The sequence below is a fragment of the Protopterus annectens genome, chromosome 7.part1 (genome assembly GCF_019279795.1).
Source record: "Protopterus annectens isolate FY-2018-M chromosome 7.part1, PAN1.0, whole genome shotgun sequence".
In the NCBI taxonomy this organism is placed as follows: domain Eukaryota; kingdom Metazoa; phylum Chordata; order Ceratodontiformes; family Protopteridae; genus Protopterus; species Protopterus annectens.
Window position 1 is genome coordinate 450,707,383 of NC_056740.1, and position 14,101 is coordinate 450,721,483.

At 40.8% G+C, this 14,101-nt stretch overlaps 1 protein-coding gene across 2 annotated transcripts in view; it reads left to right on the forward strand.

The window, feature by feature from the left end:
- The window catches only part of SHISA5 (shisa family member 5), a 766,277-nt gene that overhangs the window by 547,201 nt on the left and 204,975 nt on the right, over positions 1 to 14,101 (forward strand). For both annotated transcript variants that reach the window (XM_044078913.1, XM_044078914.1), the window contains one exon: positions 4,802 to 4,926. In XM_044078913.1, coding sequence (XP_043934848.1) covers positions 4,802 to 4,926 — 125 coding nt within the window. The remainder of the gene's footprint in view (positions 1 to 4,801; positions 4,927 to 14,101) is intronic.

The following is a 14,101-nucleotide window of genomic DNA, read 5'->3' on the forward strand; positions in this document are numbered from 1 at the left end:
GTTTTTATTTACAATTGTCATTCGTTCTAGCAAACCCTCTTTTGGCAAGTTTCACCCCACCTTAGGAACCCCATTATTCTCATTAGAATGGGGCAAGGCATACAAAGTCTTGAGAGGAGAAAGATCATTTTCCGGAGTTGGGTAGTTCCGCTGTGGGTTATGGGCCAACTCTTCTGGATGACCAACAAACGGACTTCTGCACTGGTGAAAAGATAACTGGCTTTCCCTGTCTTTGTTTGCTTGGTACTGCACACGGTACATTTTGGGGTCTGGATGATAATGATGATCCTTTTTGCTGTTGAGTTGATAATAGTATTTCTTCTTCCCACTCAGCTGGTGTTCGACTAGGTCCATCTAGTACTGATGATAATGATAATTCTTGCTGTCTGGCTCATACTGATGCTGTTGCAGATGTTTGCTAAAAGGTCAACTACCAGTCTTTGGTCCACTAACTCCATTCACAGAAGAGTCATGGAGGCCAGAAGTAATCTGTGATCATCGAGCAAAAGGCTTGGGCCATCTTTTGCAGTAGCCCATTCCCTGTCTTGGAAGGTGATCAGAAGTCTGAGAGCTAGGATGTTTTCCTCTGGTTCCCACATGTATTTGGTAGACCATATCCTCTCCATTTCACCAGGTGTTCCAGTTTACCGTTTCTAATCCACTTTTTTTCAATGCTCTCTACTGCGAAGACATGCACACCAATAGCTGGCAGCTCCATAGTGCATGACCCGAAATGGGCTTTGCAAGACGATGCTGTCATTGCCCCCAACTGCAGCTTGAGCAAACCGTCTCCAAAAAAGAGCTTTAGCACTCGTTTTTCCTTCTCTGCTGATCACTGCTAGAAATGCTGATGTTAAAACTGAGACAGCAGGTAAAAACTAGTGGAATGTAAAGCCAGCATTGTTAAACAGTTTTTATTATTAAAATGCATTCTTCAGTTATTACTTATAGAACACGTCATGCAGTTCAGAATATTAAGAGATATGAGACGACTATTAAGTAAAGAAATTTAAAAAAGCTGAATTTAATAAAACAGCTTATGAAAATGGAGCAGCACTTGCTTTGCCTGATAAAAAGAAGTCACTATGACTATGGTTTGGTAACACCAACCATTCTGCATGTTCACCTGATCTTTTAGCCAGGCCATCTACCGCAGCATTCTAACTGAGGAGGTCATCAAAAATGGCTGCTGTGAATCAAAGAGGACTTGGTCAGAATTCTATTCTGTTCCAGTCAACAAAAACAACAAAAGATGCCACAGCACTAGCTTCAACACCCTCCCCTACCCGTGAGAGTTAGCCTCAGCGCTAGCTTCGACACCCTCCCCTACAGTCTGTGAGAGTTAGCCTCAGAGCTAGTTTCGACACCCTCCCCACAGTCCGTGATAGTTAGAGCCTTTACTTGCTGGTAAGAGTAGCAGCAAACAGAGGGCAGAGCAAATATGTTACTGATGGACTGAATGGGAGTAACATAAGAAATGAACCACAGGTGAAATTAAGTTAGTCCAGTGATTGATTAAAATACTAACATTGTTTCTTACTGTGAAATGTTCATTTTTGGTAAAAGATGTTCACTTGTGTCTTGTGTTTGAGTACCATTGACAAAGACAATGTTAGATTTAACATTTTTACAGGCAATAGCTTATTCTGAGCTATCTATTTAATAGTGATAGGTTGAGATATATGATAAATGGAGATTATTGAAGCAGCTTTAACTTGCCCATATTGTCAGTTGTCAATGTTTTGGAAATTATGCGCTCTGCTGAAATCAGGGAATTACTTTGGTGCCCAGCCTAAGAATTTGTTGTATAATTTAAGTACATGTGAGGAAAAAAGCTTTACTTGAGCTAGTTCTTCTTCTTTCGGCTTTTCCCGGTTAGGGGTCGCCACAGCGGATCACCATTCTGCTCATGATTGGCAGTGGAGTTTTACAGCGGAGTTGCCAGCCCAGTGCCCAACCTTCCACAGAAGGCACACATGCATGCACTCACACCTAGGGCCAATGTAGAGTGTTCAATCCACCTACAGCATGTCTTTGTGATGTGGGAGGAAACGGAGAACCCGGAGGAAACCCACGCGACCACAGGGAGGACATGCAGACTCCACACAGAAGGCACCCCAGCCGAGGATCGAACCAGAGAACCTCTTGCTGTAAGGCGACAACGCTAACCACTGCACCACCGTGGAATACAAATTTAATTTGCATGAAAGCCAATAAAGAATTCGGTTGGGTGTAATGGATCTAGTACTTGCATAAAAATCTATGGAGGATCATTTGGAAAATTACACTTTTTGTAACAGAGTGTCTTTGAATGAAATTAATTCTGCTTGTAGACATCTAGATAGCAAACTATTAAACCTTAACATGGTAGGCAGTAGTAAGGATGATTTCTACTCATTCTTTCACTTTCCGCATACTAAAATTGGTTTTATTTTTGGAATTTTAAAAATTGACAAGAATGTCTTAAATCTTTCATGCAGAACAGTTGTTAGTCATTCTGATTCAAAACTGAAACTATAGCTATAAACATGAGTAGTATTTTAAACACGTGCACGACAAACATTTTATCATACATAAGAGTCATGGTTGTTTTGAAGAAGCTTTAAAGACTAAACACCCATCTACCAGAAACCATTTTTCCCTCTGAAGGACATGCACTCCCAATAGAACTTGCATTGAATTTGTGAAGAGGTACTTAACTTTTCATAGTATGTTCAGTTTTGTGTTTATTAGTATAGTTTATACATGTTTGGATCTGATATTGAAGATAAACTTTTTGTTTTTCAGGACTAGTATTTTTAGCCAGTATCTGCTATAACATTGGGCGCTGTTATGATGCCTGTAATTGCATATTGTGTCATAGGACAGTGAGAGACAAACATTTTATATAACCTGGAGCTTTGTAATTATGTGAACTTATATGGTCAATTTATAATTTAAAGACTGAACCCCCATCTACCAGAAACCATTTTTCCCTCTGAAGGACATGCACTCCCAATAGAACTTGCATTGAATTTGTGAAGAGGTACTTAACTTTTCATAGTATGTTCAGTTAAAGCTTTTAAATGTCATGTCTGAGGTGGATAGTAGTTATATTTTTTATTTCATTTTAATTTGATAATAGAAGTGTTAATTGTATGTACATTTAGGTTTTGATACAGTGAACAAGTCTTTCTGGACTTCTATTTATAGAAAACTTTCTCATGTTAACTGTCTACAATTTGAGAGTTAGCATCTATTATATACTAATACAGTCGTAAAAAGTCAAACGTGACAGTATTCAGATTGACACCTGATGAGAAAACATTTTATGGCAAAATGAACAAGTTAAAAAATAAGATTCTTAGAGGATACATTGCTATGTTTTCTGAATCTGCAGTAGTAGAAATATATAATGAAAGGCATGCTAAGTATACCCCAGTTTTACTTACTTTAGAACAGGCAAATGATCATCAAATTTGCACAGCTTTCAAAACTAGAACAGTATCTATATTTTGGCCTGTAGCATAAATAGTTCAGAAATTATTATGGTAAAACAGCTGGAAATGTTACTAATGAATGAAGAGCTTTTCCAGTTAATTAGGAAAAGACCTTGCTTTGGGAATAAGACAGCATGAAATACTAAGATCTGACTAGACTTCATGCATGTTCACTACTGTTCGATTTTCTTTGAAGTCTAATGCTACATAGAGGTGTGGTTTATGCATGTTCTGACTGTAGGTCTGGTAATGAAGGTCTTTTTGTTTACCTTTCATGTACTGATGAGAATATAAATGTAGGATTTTTAATTGTAACAGTCACAGTGTTGTGTATGCAGATAAGTGTTTGAACTGAACTTCTTGTTTGCCGTTACTCATTTAATTAAACCTAGTTTCAGAAGCAGCGATTTATGGAGAAATTATTCAGTATAACATGTTAATATGGAAATTTGAATTGGATATTAGTCGATTTGTTGGTTTAAATAATTTTATTTGTATTAAGTGTGGCTTAAATGTAAAACCATTAAAAATCAGGTAGACTGTTGTTATTGGTGATATTGTCATGTGACTAACGATTTGTGTACAGAGTTACTTCATTTTATAATCCTTTCTGAAGATTTTTTTTTCTTCTGTACAGAGATGAAAGCATTTAATTGGATTTTAATTGGTTAAAGTATAGCTTGATTTAAGTTAATATTTGTGTTTGTGTATTGATTTGTAATTACTTGGTATTAAAAAGGCCAAGCAGTCAAAACATGAGTAAGTCAACATTAGAGGTCAATCCGCCATAAAACTGGGCTGCAGAAGTGCAAAACATAAACCAGTAGAGGTCAGTAATGCAATTAATTTGTACAGTTTATTGGAGTGGTGATGTCACAAATGAGACCTTTGTGAAGTTGTTTTTGAGAAAAAGAGATGAATGCCCAGAAAATAAAACTGGAACAATATTTGTCTCCAGGAAGTTGGTACAGATGACGTTTTAAAATAACGTGGACTGTGGTAAGTGACATATTTGAGCTGTTTATTGAACGTGGAATCGGGTATTTAATGTCAGTAAAAAAAAGTTAATAATACATAAATAGAAACATGTAAGATAACATGCAGTGCTATTGCTGTCACTTTTATATTCCTCGCTGACAGGAGGACGCACTAGTGCCAAAAACTGATATGCATTTCAGGCCGCAAGTCAACAAGTTACAGTGTAACAGAGTGATTCCATTTAAAATGCCCGGATTGATTTATAGACAGTAGCATTCTTGATCGTTTTTGTTTGTTAGCGGTTGCTTTCCAGTTAATTAATATAGTTTGCATTTATTTTGCAGTATGGGGACATTTATTGCTGTAGGAGTCACTATATTCGTACTGTTCGTCGTTGGTATTATCATTTGCTTCACCTGCTCCTGCTGTTGCCTCTACAAGGCATGTCGAGGATCGCCTCAACCACGACGTAAGTTCATGAATTTTTATGTTCATTTTCTGCAATCCCTCTCCCATTCTGGCTTTACTCTTTGTTCAGAATTTTTGTTTTTGCAGTATGTATTGTTTGTGGAATTGTTTTGAATACATCATAGGTTCAGAGGTCGCTACTAACCAGTAGTCCGTTTAAGCCTTTTGAAGCCTAGCCACCACAATCCCACTACATGTCCAAAAGGAATGGTGGAAGTTATGCCTGGAGTAGATTTGTGGTTTCCCATCCATTAATCTACACTACGTTTGAAGATAGTGAGGGACTTGATTTTCCTTACAGAAAGTGGGAGTTTGTTTAAGAGGTGTGATATTGTTTGAGAGAAAGCGAAAGAGATCTGTTACGCCAGCAAGTCCTGTTCATGTAGCAGTATACATTTGGGTCTCCTGATCTTGTATTTGAGTTACTACCAGTTTTGCCGATATGCAGTAGAACAAGTATGACCTGGCGTAGGTCACTTTGTTGGAGTTGTTAGGAAACCAAGAAGAGAGGCCGGACGTCTGTGTTCACTGCGATAATAAGCATGTAACTGAGATGTTTCTAGTCAGTTACTGCTAACATTTTTCAAGCTCGGTATTATTTCTGAGGTTTTTACATAACTCACAAAAGGCTTTGTGGTTAGCCTTCACTGATATTGCAATTTTTAGTTCATAGTTAGCACTGCAGAATTTGATGTTTCTCCCCAGTTCCTTGTTAATCTTTCTGAGGTTGATTGCAGCATGCTGTGTGTCTGTTGTATTCTGTAGAGCTATAATATTGTTTTCTTTTATTAATCTTTTTCCTTTTGTAGTATTTATTTGTAGTTGTTCCATCAAAGGGGTCCGTTTCTAAACTTGGCATTGTATTTGTGGTAGATAGGAACAGAACCCTGTCTGCAAGAGCTGAGATGGGAGTGTAAACGTTTGGCATCTGCAGAAGTACTGTCTGTAGGGTGTTGTCTGTAGCATCAGTGAGACGTAGGAGACAGTTGTACCACCTCAAGTCATCAGGCATGACAAAACTGGCCTTGGAGAAGTCCCCAACAACAGGTGGGCTTGTTGTTGACCTACATGGGACCATGTGTCTAAGACAGTGCAGTGATCTGACTTGACCAGTCAGAGTCATAGAAGGTTACTAGGCTAACGACACTAGAAGCTTTTCACCTTAGCCATTCATACCCCGATTTTCCCACTTTAGGGTATGACAGTTGTCGAGGAGCAGGATGGCCTTTGAGGACAAGAGCAAGTCAGTTGGTGTGTGTAGTATGGGAAAGTAGTATTGTTTGAGGATAGTCTGCAATGGTGAAGCCAAAGAGATGTTGAGCATATTTATTTCTAGAGGTATAGGTGTATTCCATTTTTTGGAGGGGTAGTTAGAGTCCCCTCAAAAGATGTTATGTGGATTAATGTACACGGACTCTCATTTGTTAAGATTTGTTTAGTGATTTGTTAAGTGTCTTGGAATGGGGTTTTAGTAGGTGACCAAGAGGTGGTTTAGGGTATGAAGGAGGCTGAGGTCATTGCCTTGAATAATTAGCCTTGGGGTGGTGGTATTTCAGATAGAGAAAGGCACAGCACCACCAGTTTTGCTGCTGCCTTCATTTATGGGCCTAAATGAGTGGTTTGCAGAGAAGCCAGGTAATATGGGACTTCTGTCAATATTCTCAAACAGATGAAATACAGTAAATGACAAGGCACATGGATACTTACTAAAACCAATCTTTATTAGATACTGTGAGCACTTTCATTTAATTTAATATTAAACTTCTTCAGACACAAATATGATGTTCTTCGTGTTTCACTGTTGCAGTCATCACACTTGGGTTATCTGCCTCCAGGTAGCCCTCAGTCAGCCCGAATACCAGAGACTTAATATTTCTACGTCGGATGCTGTCGCTTCAAGACTGACGTCAGTTCGTCAGGTGTATAAAAACAGGCAGCCGGCGCCATTACCCCAGTCTTTCTTGCCGAGGAGCCTGAAGCAGAAACAGTTTGCAAGTGCCAGTTGGTCGCTACCTGAATTTTCGTTTACGAATTGAATAATCCTGAAGTCCTATAAAGCTAAGTACCCCATTGGGGATCCTTTTTTCTTGCTTTAACCAATGTCAGAAAAAGTTAACAATTGTCTTGCCTGTGGAAAGCAAATACCTCACAGAGATTTTCATTCTTACTGTGTCACCTGTTTAGGCCCAGACCATGACGTACCTCGCTGTCGGTTTTGTGCTTTGTTTAACACCCGAACCATTCGTCAGGCTATCTGTCACTAAATTCTTTCGCTGTCGATCTCCGTATTCTGAAATGGCTTCGGTAAGCCATCCGACTACCAATATTCTGAAAAAATGTAAGGATAAAGACAGACAGACCGCATAAGTCCAAAGCTGCCGACGATGCTTCTGTTAAGCTAGCCGCTAGTCCGCCATTACTCAGTAAGGTGCTTTCGCAGCCCCTGATGCCCACTTCAGTGGATTTGCAGGCCTCTACTGAGATCCATTCGGTGTCTGGTATGCCGTGGGACTCTTCTACGACTATGGAACCTGCAGCTGTCTCTACCTTGGATTGTTCTGGAGTTGCTGTGCAGGCACCAGCTTCTGAGGCAGTTCTTCACTCAACCGATGTTCGACTCAAATCAATGACTTCTTTCTTAACCAAAACTACCAAGTATCTTAGGCCCAGAGTATGCAGTATGCCTAGAAAACCGATGACCAAAGCGCATGCACCTGGAGCCATGCCACAAAAACAATTGCTTAGAATGGCAGAAGACCTTATTATGCTGATTAGGGGAAGTCAGCCTTCCCCTGCTAAGAGAGAGACCAGTCCCCTACAGCTTCTACAGACCAGGAGTCTGATGACTCTGAGATTTCTGATTATGAAAACATGCCCTTATCTGCTTATGAGGATCCAGATGCAGAGGAATCCATTCCCTCTGCCTCCCCTCCAGAGGATTTTTCTTTTGGTGAAACCTTGCATACATTAAGAGAGCATTTCCACTGGGAATGCCAAGACTATCCTCAGTCCAAAAAGAGACTCAGAATTCCTAGATTTACCTTAAGACAGACCTTTAACAATTCCTCCTGTCCTGGAGGTTGTTGATGATGTTTTTATGGAATCCAGTCTTACTCCTGACACTTTACCTCCTGCCCCTAGGAACCCAGACAAGGTACTACAGAGTACCTGACGCACACAAAGTTCTTTTCAAGAATCCTACTGCTGACCCAGAGATCATTTCCCAGGTGCCTAAAGGTATCAAGGCAACTACAGCCAAGAATCCCACCCCTTCGGACAGGGATTCCAGAGCTTTGGACAAATGACGTAAGAAGGTATATACCTCTGCAGTTCTTGCTGTTAGGGCACTTGAATTGTCAGTTTTACATTATGAAGTACCAGCAACATATTATGGAACTTATTAAACAAAAGTGGCAACCTTTTCAGACGGTGCAGAACATAAAGACTTGCAGGAGTTTATGCACTCTGCAGGCCAAGTCAGCAAGCATACTTTGCAGTGTGGCTTTGAAACCTTAGAAGCATCTTGCCAGGCAGCAGTCACTGGCTCTGTACTGAGAAGACATGCTTGGCTCAAGGAGCAGACCTTGCCAGACCATGTCAAAACAAAGTTACTAGATGCTCCTTTGAAGATGGACAGTTTGTTTGGCACCAAAGCAGAAGAGGTTCTTAAAAAGAAGGAAGAAAAAGCTAAGTCTATACAGACTGTTAAAGAATTCTTACAAGTGCAACCCCCTAGATTCAGTAGGCATTGCCCTTCCAAACACAGGTCCTTTCCAGCCCCCTCCAGGCCTTCTCAAACCAGACCCAGGGGAAACAGACCACCCAGACTAAGACTCAGAGTATGCAAAGATCTAAGCAGTGGAGTGCCCCCACCCCTAAAGCAGGGAGTGGTAAGCCACCTCCTTACAAAAGAAAACTCACAATGACTTCTTTACTCCACTCCCCAGCCCTGCCCAATTGCTTGTGCCCCTAGGAGGAAAATTTGCCCTTCATGCAAAAAACTGGATGTCCATCACACAGAACCAGTGGGTCCTCAACATTGTATCTCAGGGGTACAAATTTAATTTCCATTCACTGCCAACCCTAAGCGGGTTTCCAGACCTTCCTCCAAACCAGTGGGCAAGGGGTCAAAGCCAAGTAGCTTCCCTGCTCAATATCAGAGCTATTCAGCTGGTTCCAGTAGAACAGAGGGGTCACGGATTCTACTCCATACTCTTCCTGGTACCCAGGAAAGAGGGCTCTTCGCGTCCAATCCTGGATCTTTCAATTCTCAACACCTTCCTGGTGGTACCAAAATTCAGAATGCTTACCCTGCAACAGCTTCTTCCTATGCTAGCCAAGGATGCCTGGTTAGTCACTGTAGACTTAAAAGAAGCCTATTTGCACATCCCTGTAAGGGAGTCATGCAGGAAGTCTCTACGTTTCAGTGCAGGATCTATGCATTACCAGTTCTCTGCATTTCCCTTTGGCTTATCTGCTGCGCCCAGAGTTTTCACAAAATGCCTGGCTCCAGACATTGCATACTCCAGGCACAGAAATATTAAAATTTATCCGTATTTGGATGACTGCCTTATTCAGGCGGACAGTCAGGAATTGTTGTTGCAGCACCTGACATTTGTAAAACACCTTCTCACTTCCTTGGGGTACACCATCAACGAAAAGAAATCAAAACTGGTACCCAGTCAAAAGATTGTATTCCTGGGAGCAAGCTTGGACACAACAACCCAGATGGCATTCCTCACTTCAGAAAAGCAAGTCAATTTGACAGCCTACTTCAAACAAATGGCCACCAGAACCCAGTTATCCACAAGAAAAATACTGCAGGCACTAGGGTTCATGGCCTCATTTATATTGCTAATTTCATATGCAAGACTGCATATGAGGAAACTTCAATGGTACTTAAAAAGTCTTTGGTGCCAACATTCTCAGGACCTGGAAACAGTCATTCCTATCATACCCTAAGGACAGAGTTCCTTTGGTGGACAGAAGCATACAACCACAGCAAAGGACTGCCCTTTTCTCAACCCCACGCTGCCCAGACCCTAACCACAGATGCATCAGACTATGCCTGAGGAGCATGCATGGACGGCAAATGCATTCAAGGCCACTGGTGCCCAAGTCAAATTCATCTGCACATCAACCAAAAAGAGAAACTAGCTGTGCAGAACACCCTGACAGCTTTCAGATCCCTACTCTTTCCAGGACAACTGCTAATAAAAACAGACAACACCACAGTTGTGTGGTACATCAACAAGAAGGGGGGAACCCACTCCTACCCACTCTGCAGGTTAGCCATGGCCCTGTAGCACACGGCCTTGGACATGCAAGTCCATCTGCAAGCTCAATTCCTGCCAGGCAAACAAAACTCACTGGCAGATGACTTAAGCAGAAATCTCCTAGACCCACACAAGTGGCAATTGGAGCCCAGAACCTTCAACCTTCTGATTCAGAAATAAGGGACCCCAGAGGCGGATCTCTTTGCCTCCCCCAACAACCACCAGCTCAGCAAATTCTGCACCAGGAATCCTCATAACAGGGCCTGGAAAGTGGATGTCCTATCTTTTCAGTGGGTAAATCTCTCAGTCTATGCCTTTCCCCCTCTGCCCCTTCTGTCAAGAGTATTACTCAAGATAAGACAGGACAGACCAAGGACAATTCTGATTGCCCTGGACTGGCCACGCCAGCACTGCTACCCACCCCTGCGCAGCCTGTCACTGGTGCCACCCTGGCATCTACACCAGAACCCAGCCCTGCTCTCTCAGCAGGAGGGACAGATTTTGCATCCACAACTGCAAACCCTAAATCTTGCAGCCTGGCTTATTCCTTGAATTCTCCCTCAACAACCCTAAGCCAGCAGGTGCTGGACGTCATTCATGAAGCCAGGAGACCCAGTACAAAAAAATCCTATGCTAAGTGGAAACATTTCTGATCATAGATTCAATCCAAAGGAGAGTACACAACTCTGCCCTCCCTGCCTGTAATCCTGGATTATTTAGCAGATCTACTCCACAAAGGCCTGTCCTTCTCCTCCCATTAAGATACATGCCTCAGCCATTTCGGCTCATTACAACACTGAGCCACCTCTCTTCTCGCACCCTGTTATCAAACAGTTTCTGAGAGGGGCAAACAACTTAACTTAAGGCCGCCAAGGAGAGCACCCACCCCTGCTTGGAACTTTAACTTTGTACTGGAAAAGCTCACGCTCCCCTCCTCTTTGAACCTGCTGCATCAGCTGAGTTAAAATTCCTCTCTTGGAAAACAGCGTTGCTTCTAGCCATCACTTCAGCTAGGAGAGTGTCTGAGCTACAAGCACTTATAGCTGTGGAACCCTTCATTATTTTCCATGCTGACAGGGTTTCCCTCAGGGCTAACCCTTCTTTTGTGCCTAAAGTGATGTCCAGTTTGGCTCTCAATCAATCCATCCATTTACCAACTTTCTTCCCCAACCCTCAAAATAAAGGGGAAAGGATCCTGCACTCCTTGGACATGCACAGACTGCTCAGATTCTACCTTGACAGGACTAAGATCTTCAGAAAATCTGACCAGTTACTAGTCAGCTTTGCAAAAGGGGCAGAGGGCAAGGCCATTTCAAAACAAGCAATTTCCAAATGGATAGCACACTGCATCCATTTCTGCTACGAGCACCATGGGAAACCAACCCGCAGGGGGTCAGAACACATTCCACTAGGGAAACATCTACCTCTACAACATTTCTCACGGTAGTCTCTACCAGGGACATCCTTGAAGCTGCTACCTGGAGTTCTGTAGACACCTTCACCAGGCATTGCCACCTGCCTATCTTTTCCATATCCAGGGCAGGTTTTGCAACAGCAGTCCTGCAAGGCATACTAGCCAGCCCTAACTCTTACTGACTGCCTCCACCCTTCTTCAGCTTTGGGAATCCACCCAAGTGTGATGACTGCAACAGTGAAACATGAAGAACATAGTACAGTTGTGTACACTTATCATAAATGTAGATGTTCGAGTGTATTCACTGTTGCAGTCCTGATTTCCCTCCCTCCAGCCCCCTGGTTTTTCTCTCTCTCTCGTCTCTATGGCTATTACTCACCCCTTTCAGAGGTATTGGTATTGGTATTTACTTTTTACTGGTGGTGTTTCCTACCATAACGTAGCTCCCTATTTGGGGAGCTGCTGACATTTGGGGCAAGAAAAACTGATATAATGGCATCGGCTGCCTGTTATTATACCCATGATGACCTGACGTCAGTCCTGAAGCGACAGCATCCGACGCAGAAATATTAAGTCACTGGTATTCAGGCCGACTGAGGGCTACCTACAGGCAGATAACCCATGTGTGATGACTGCAACAGTGAGTACAATTGAACATGTACATTTATAGTAAGTGTACACAACTGTACTTTTCAAACAGCCTTAAATACTATTTAAAAGTTTGCCAAAAAACTTGAAAAACAGAAAGTGATGTATTAACATTTCTCTTAAAGAACCTGTGTACTTAAAATAATTTCATCCTTAAAAAGTGACAGTTTTTAAGTCTGTCATTATCATTCCTGTTAAAACAGATAACAACAAATGATTTCATTTGAACATATATTATACAAGTTTTAACATTCACATTCAACATTAAAATGTAATGTATCCACGTGTCACAATCAATTCTCTTTGATGTATAATAAATACCTACACCTCTGAGAATATCATAACCACTGTCAACAGTCAACAAATCATACATTCCATACTATTATTATTAATTATTAAATTCTGATTTATCCATAGCTAATTATTAGATTTCTTATTTATTTATCTACAGAGAGCCCTAAGTTTTAAAATGCTTTTGATAGAGCTGTACTCCTTAATGCCCGGCCATACATAAGAGTTTAACATAATTTGCCATGTTCATTCATTCTTTTCTAAATGCAAGGACCATGGATCCCCTAGGGTTGTCCTTTTCCTGTTGAGTAACCAAAAATTGAAAAACATGATTTTGATTAATGGTAACATGTTTGGCCAACGCATAGGTTTGCTTCGCTTTTTTAATCTCTTACTGATGCTCGTATATTGCTTCCTTTAGAGACCTCTCTGTTTTTCCAGCATAATAAGGACATTTTTTGTACATAGCTAAATAAACAACCCTTTTAGTGTTACAATTAAATGACCCTTTTAACCCGTGTTTTATACGTCTTATTTCAAATTGTTCCCCAACATATATATAACTACAGAAGTTACACGTTCAACATTTCCTCATTCCAAAATGTTTTTATTGTTATTATTTTGCATATTATTTGCTTCTATTAAACTCTTTAAACTAAGATGCCTTCTTGCTATCATTTTCAGTCCCTGTTTAAATTTCTCCCTAATTTGTCTCTCCTCATCAGTAATTACCCAATTCTTCATAAGTATAGTTCTAATATTATAATAGTCAGTAGTGAATGTTATAATAAAAATTTGATATATTGTTGTATTTGTCCGATGTCTGTCTTATAGCAACATCAAACCCTGAATTGTTCAGAATCGGAATAAAATGTCCACTTTGTCTTTTACTTTTAACTTCAGTACATAATTCATTCAGCATAGAACTTGAGTAACCCCCTTCCCAAAAACATTTCCATCAAGTTATTACACTCATGATCAAAATCCAAGTCCAAAGTAGCCATTCTGGCTGCCCGAACAAACTGACTTTTCACTATTGATCTTTTGTTGTATGTTGGGTGTGCACTTTCATAGTGTAAAAAAGAATTGGGAGTATGTTGGTTTTCTGTGTATTTTAGATAACCTTATATTTACTCTATCCTTCCTTAAATTAATGTCCAGATAGTTGATGTTCTCAGCATTAACTTCATAAGTAAACTTCAAAAATTGTGTAGTACTGTTAATGAACTCAACAGACTGTTCTAACCTCTGTGAGTTACCTGTCATTAAAATATAAATATTATCTAGGTAACACACATGCAACTTAATATGCCTGCTAAATTCTTCATTATCTATAACAAACCACCTTTCCCAACATGCCATGACTAAATTTGCAAAAGTAGTAGTAATATTCTCAAACAGGTTTCAGTGGCAATAGAAATACCCACATATCCCAGAGTGGGAAGGCCTTATGGGAGGACATGTTCATGTTTAGGCTTCAAATGTTGACCAGCAATACACTTATATTTGTCAGAATACAATTTGCATTTCCTAGGTCGGTAGACTCA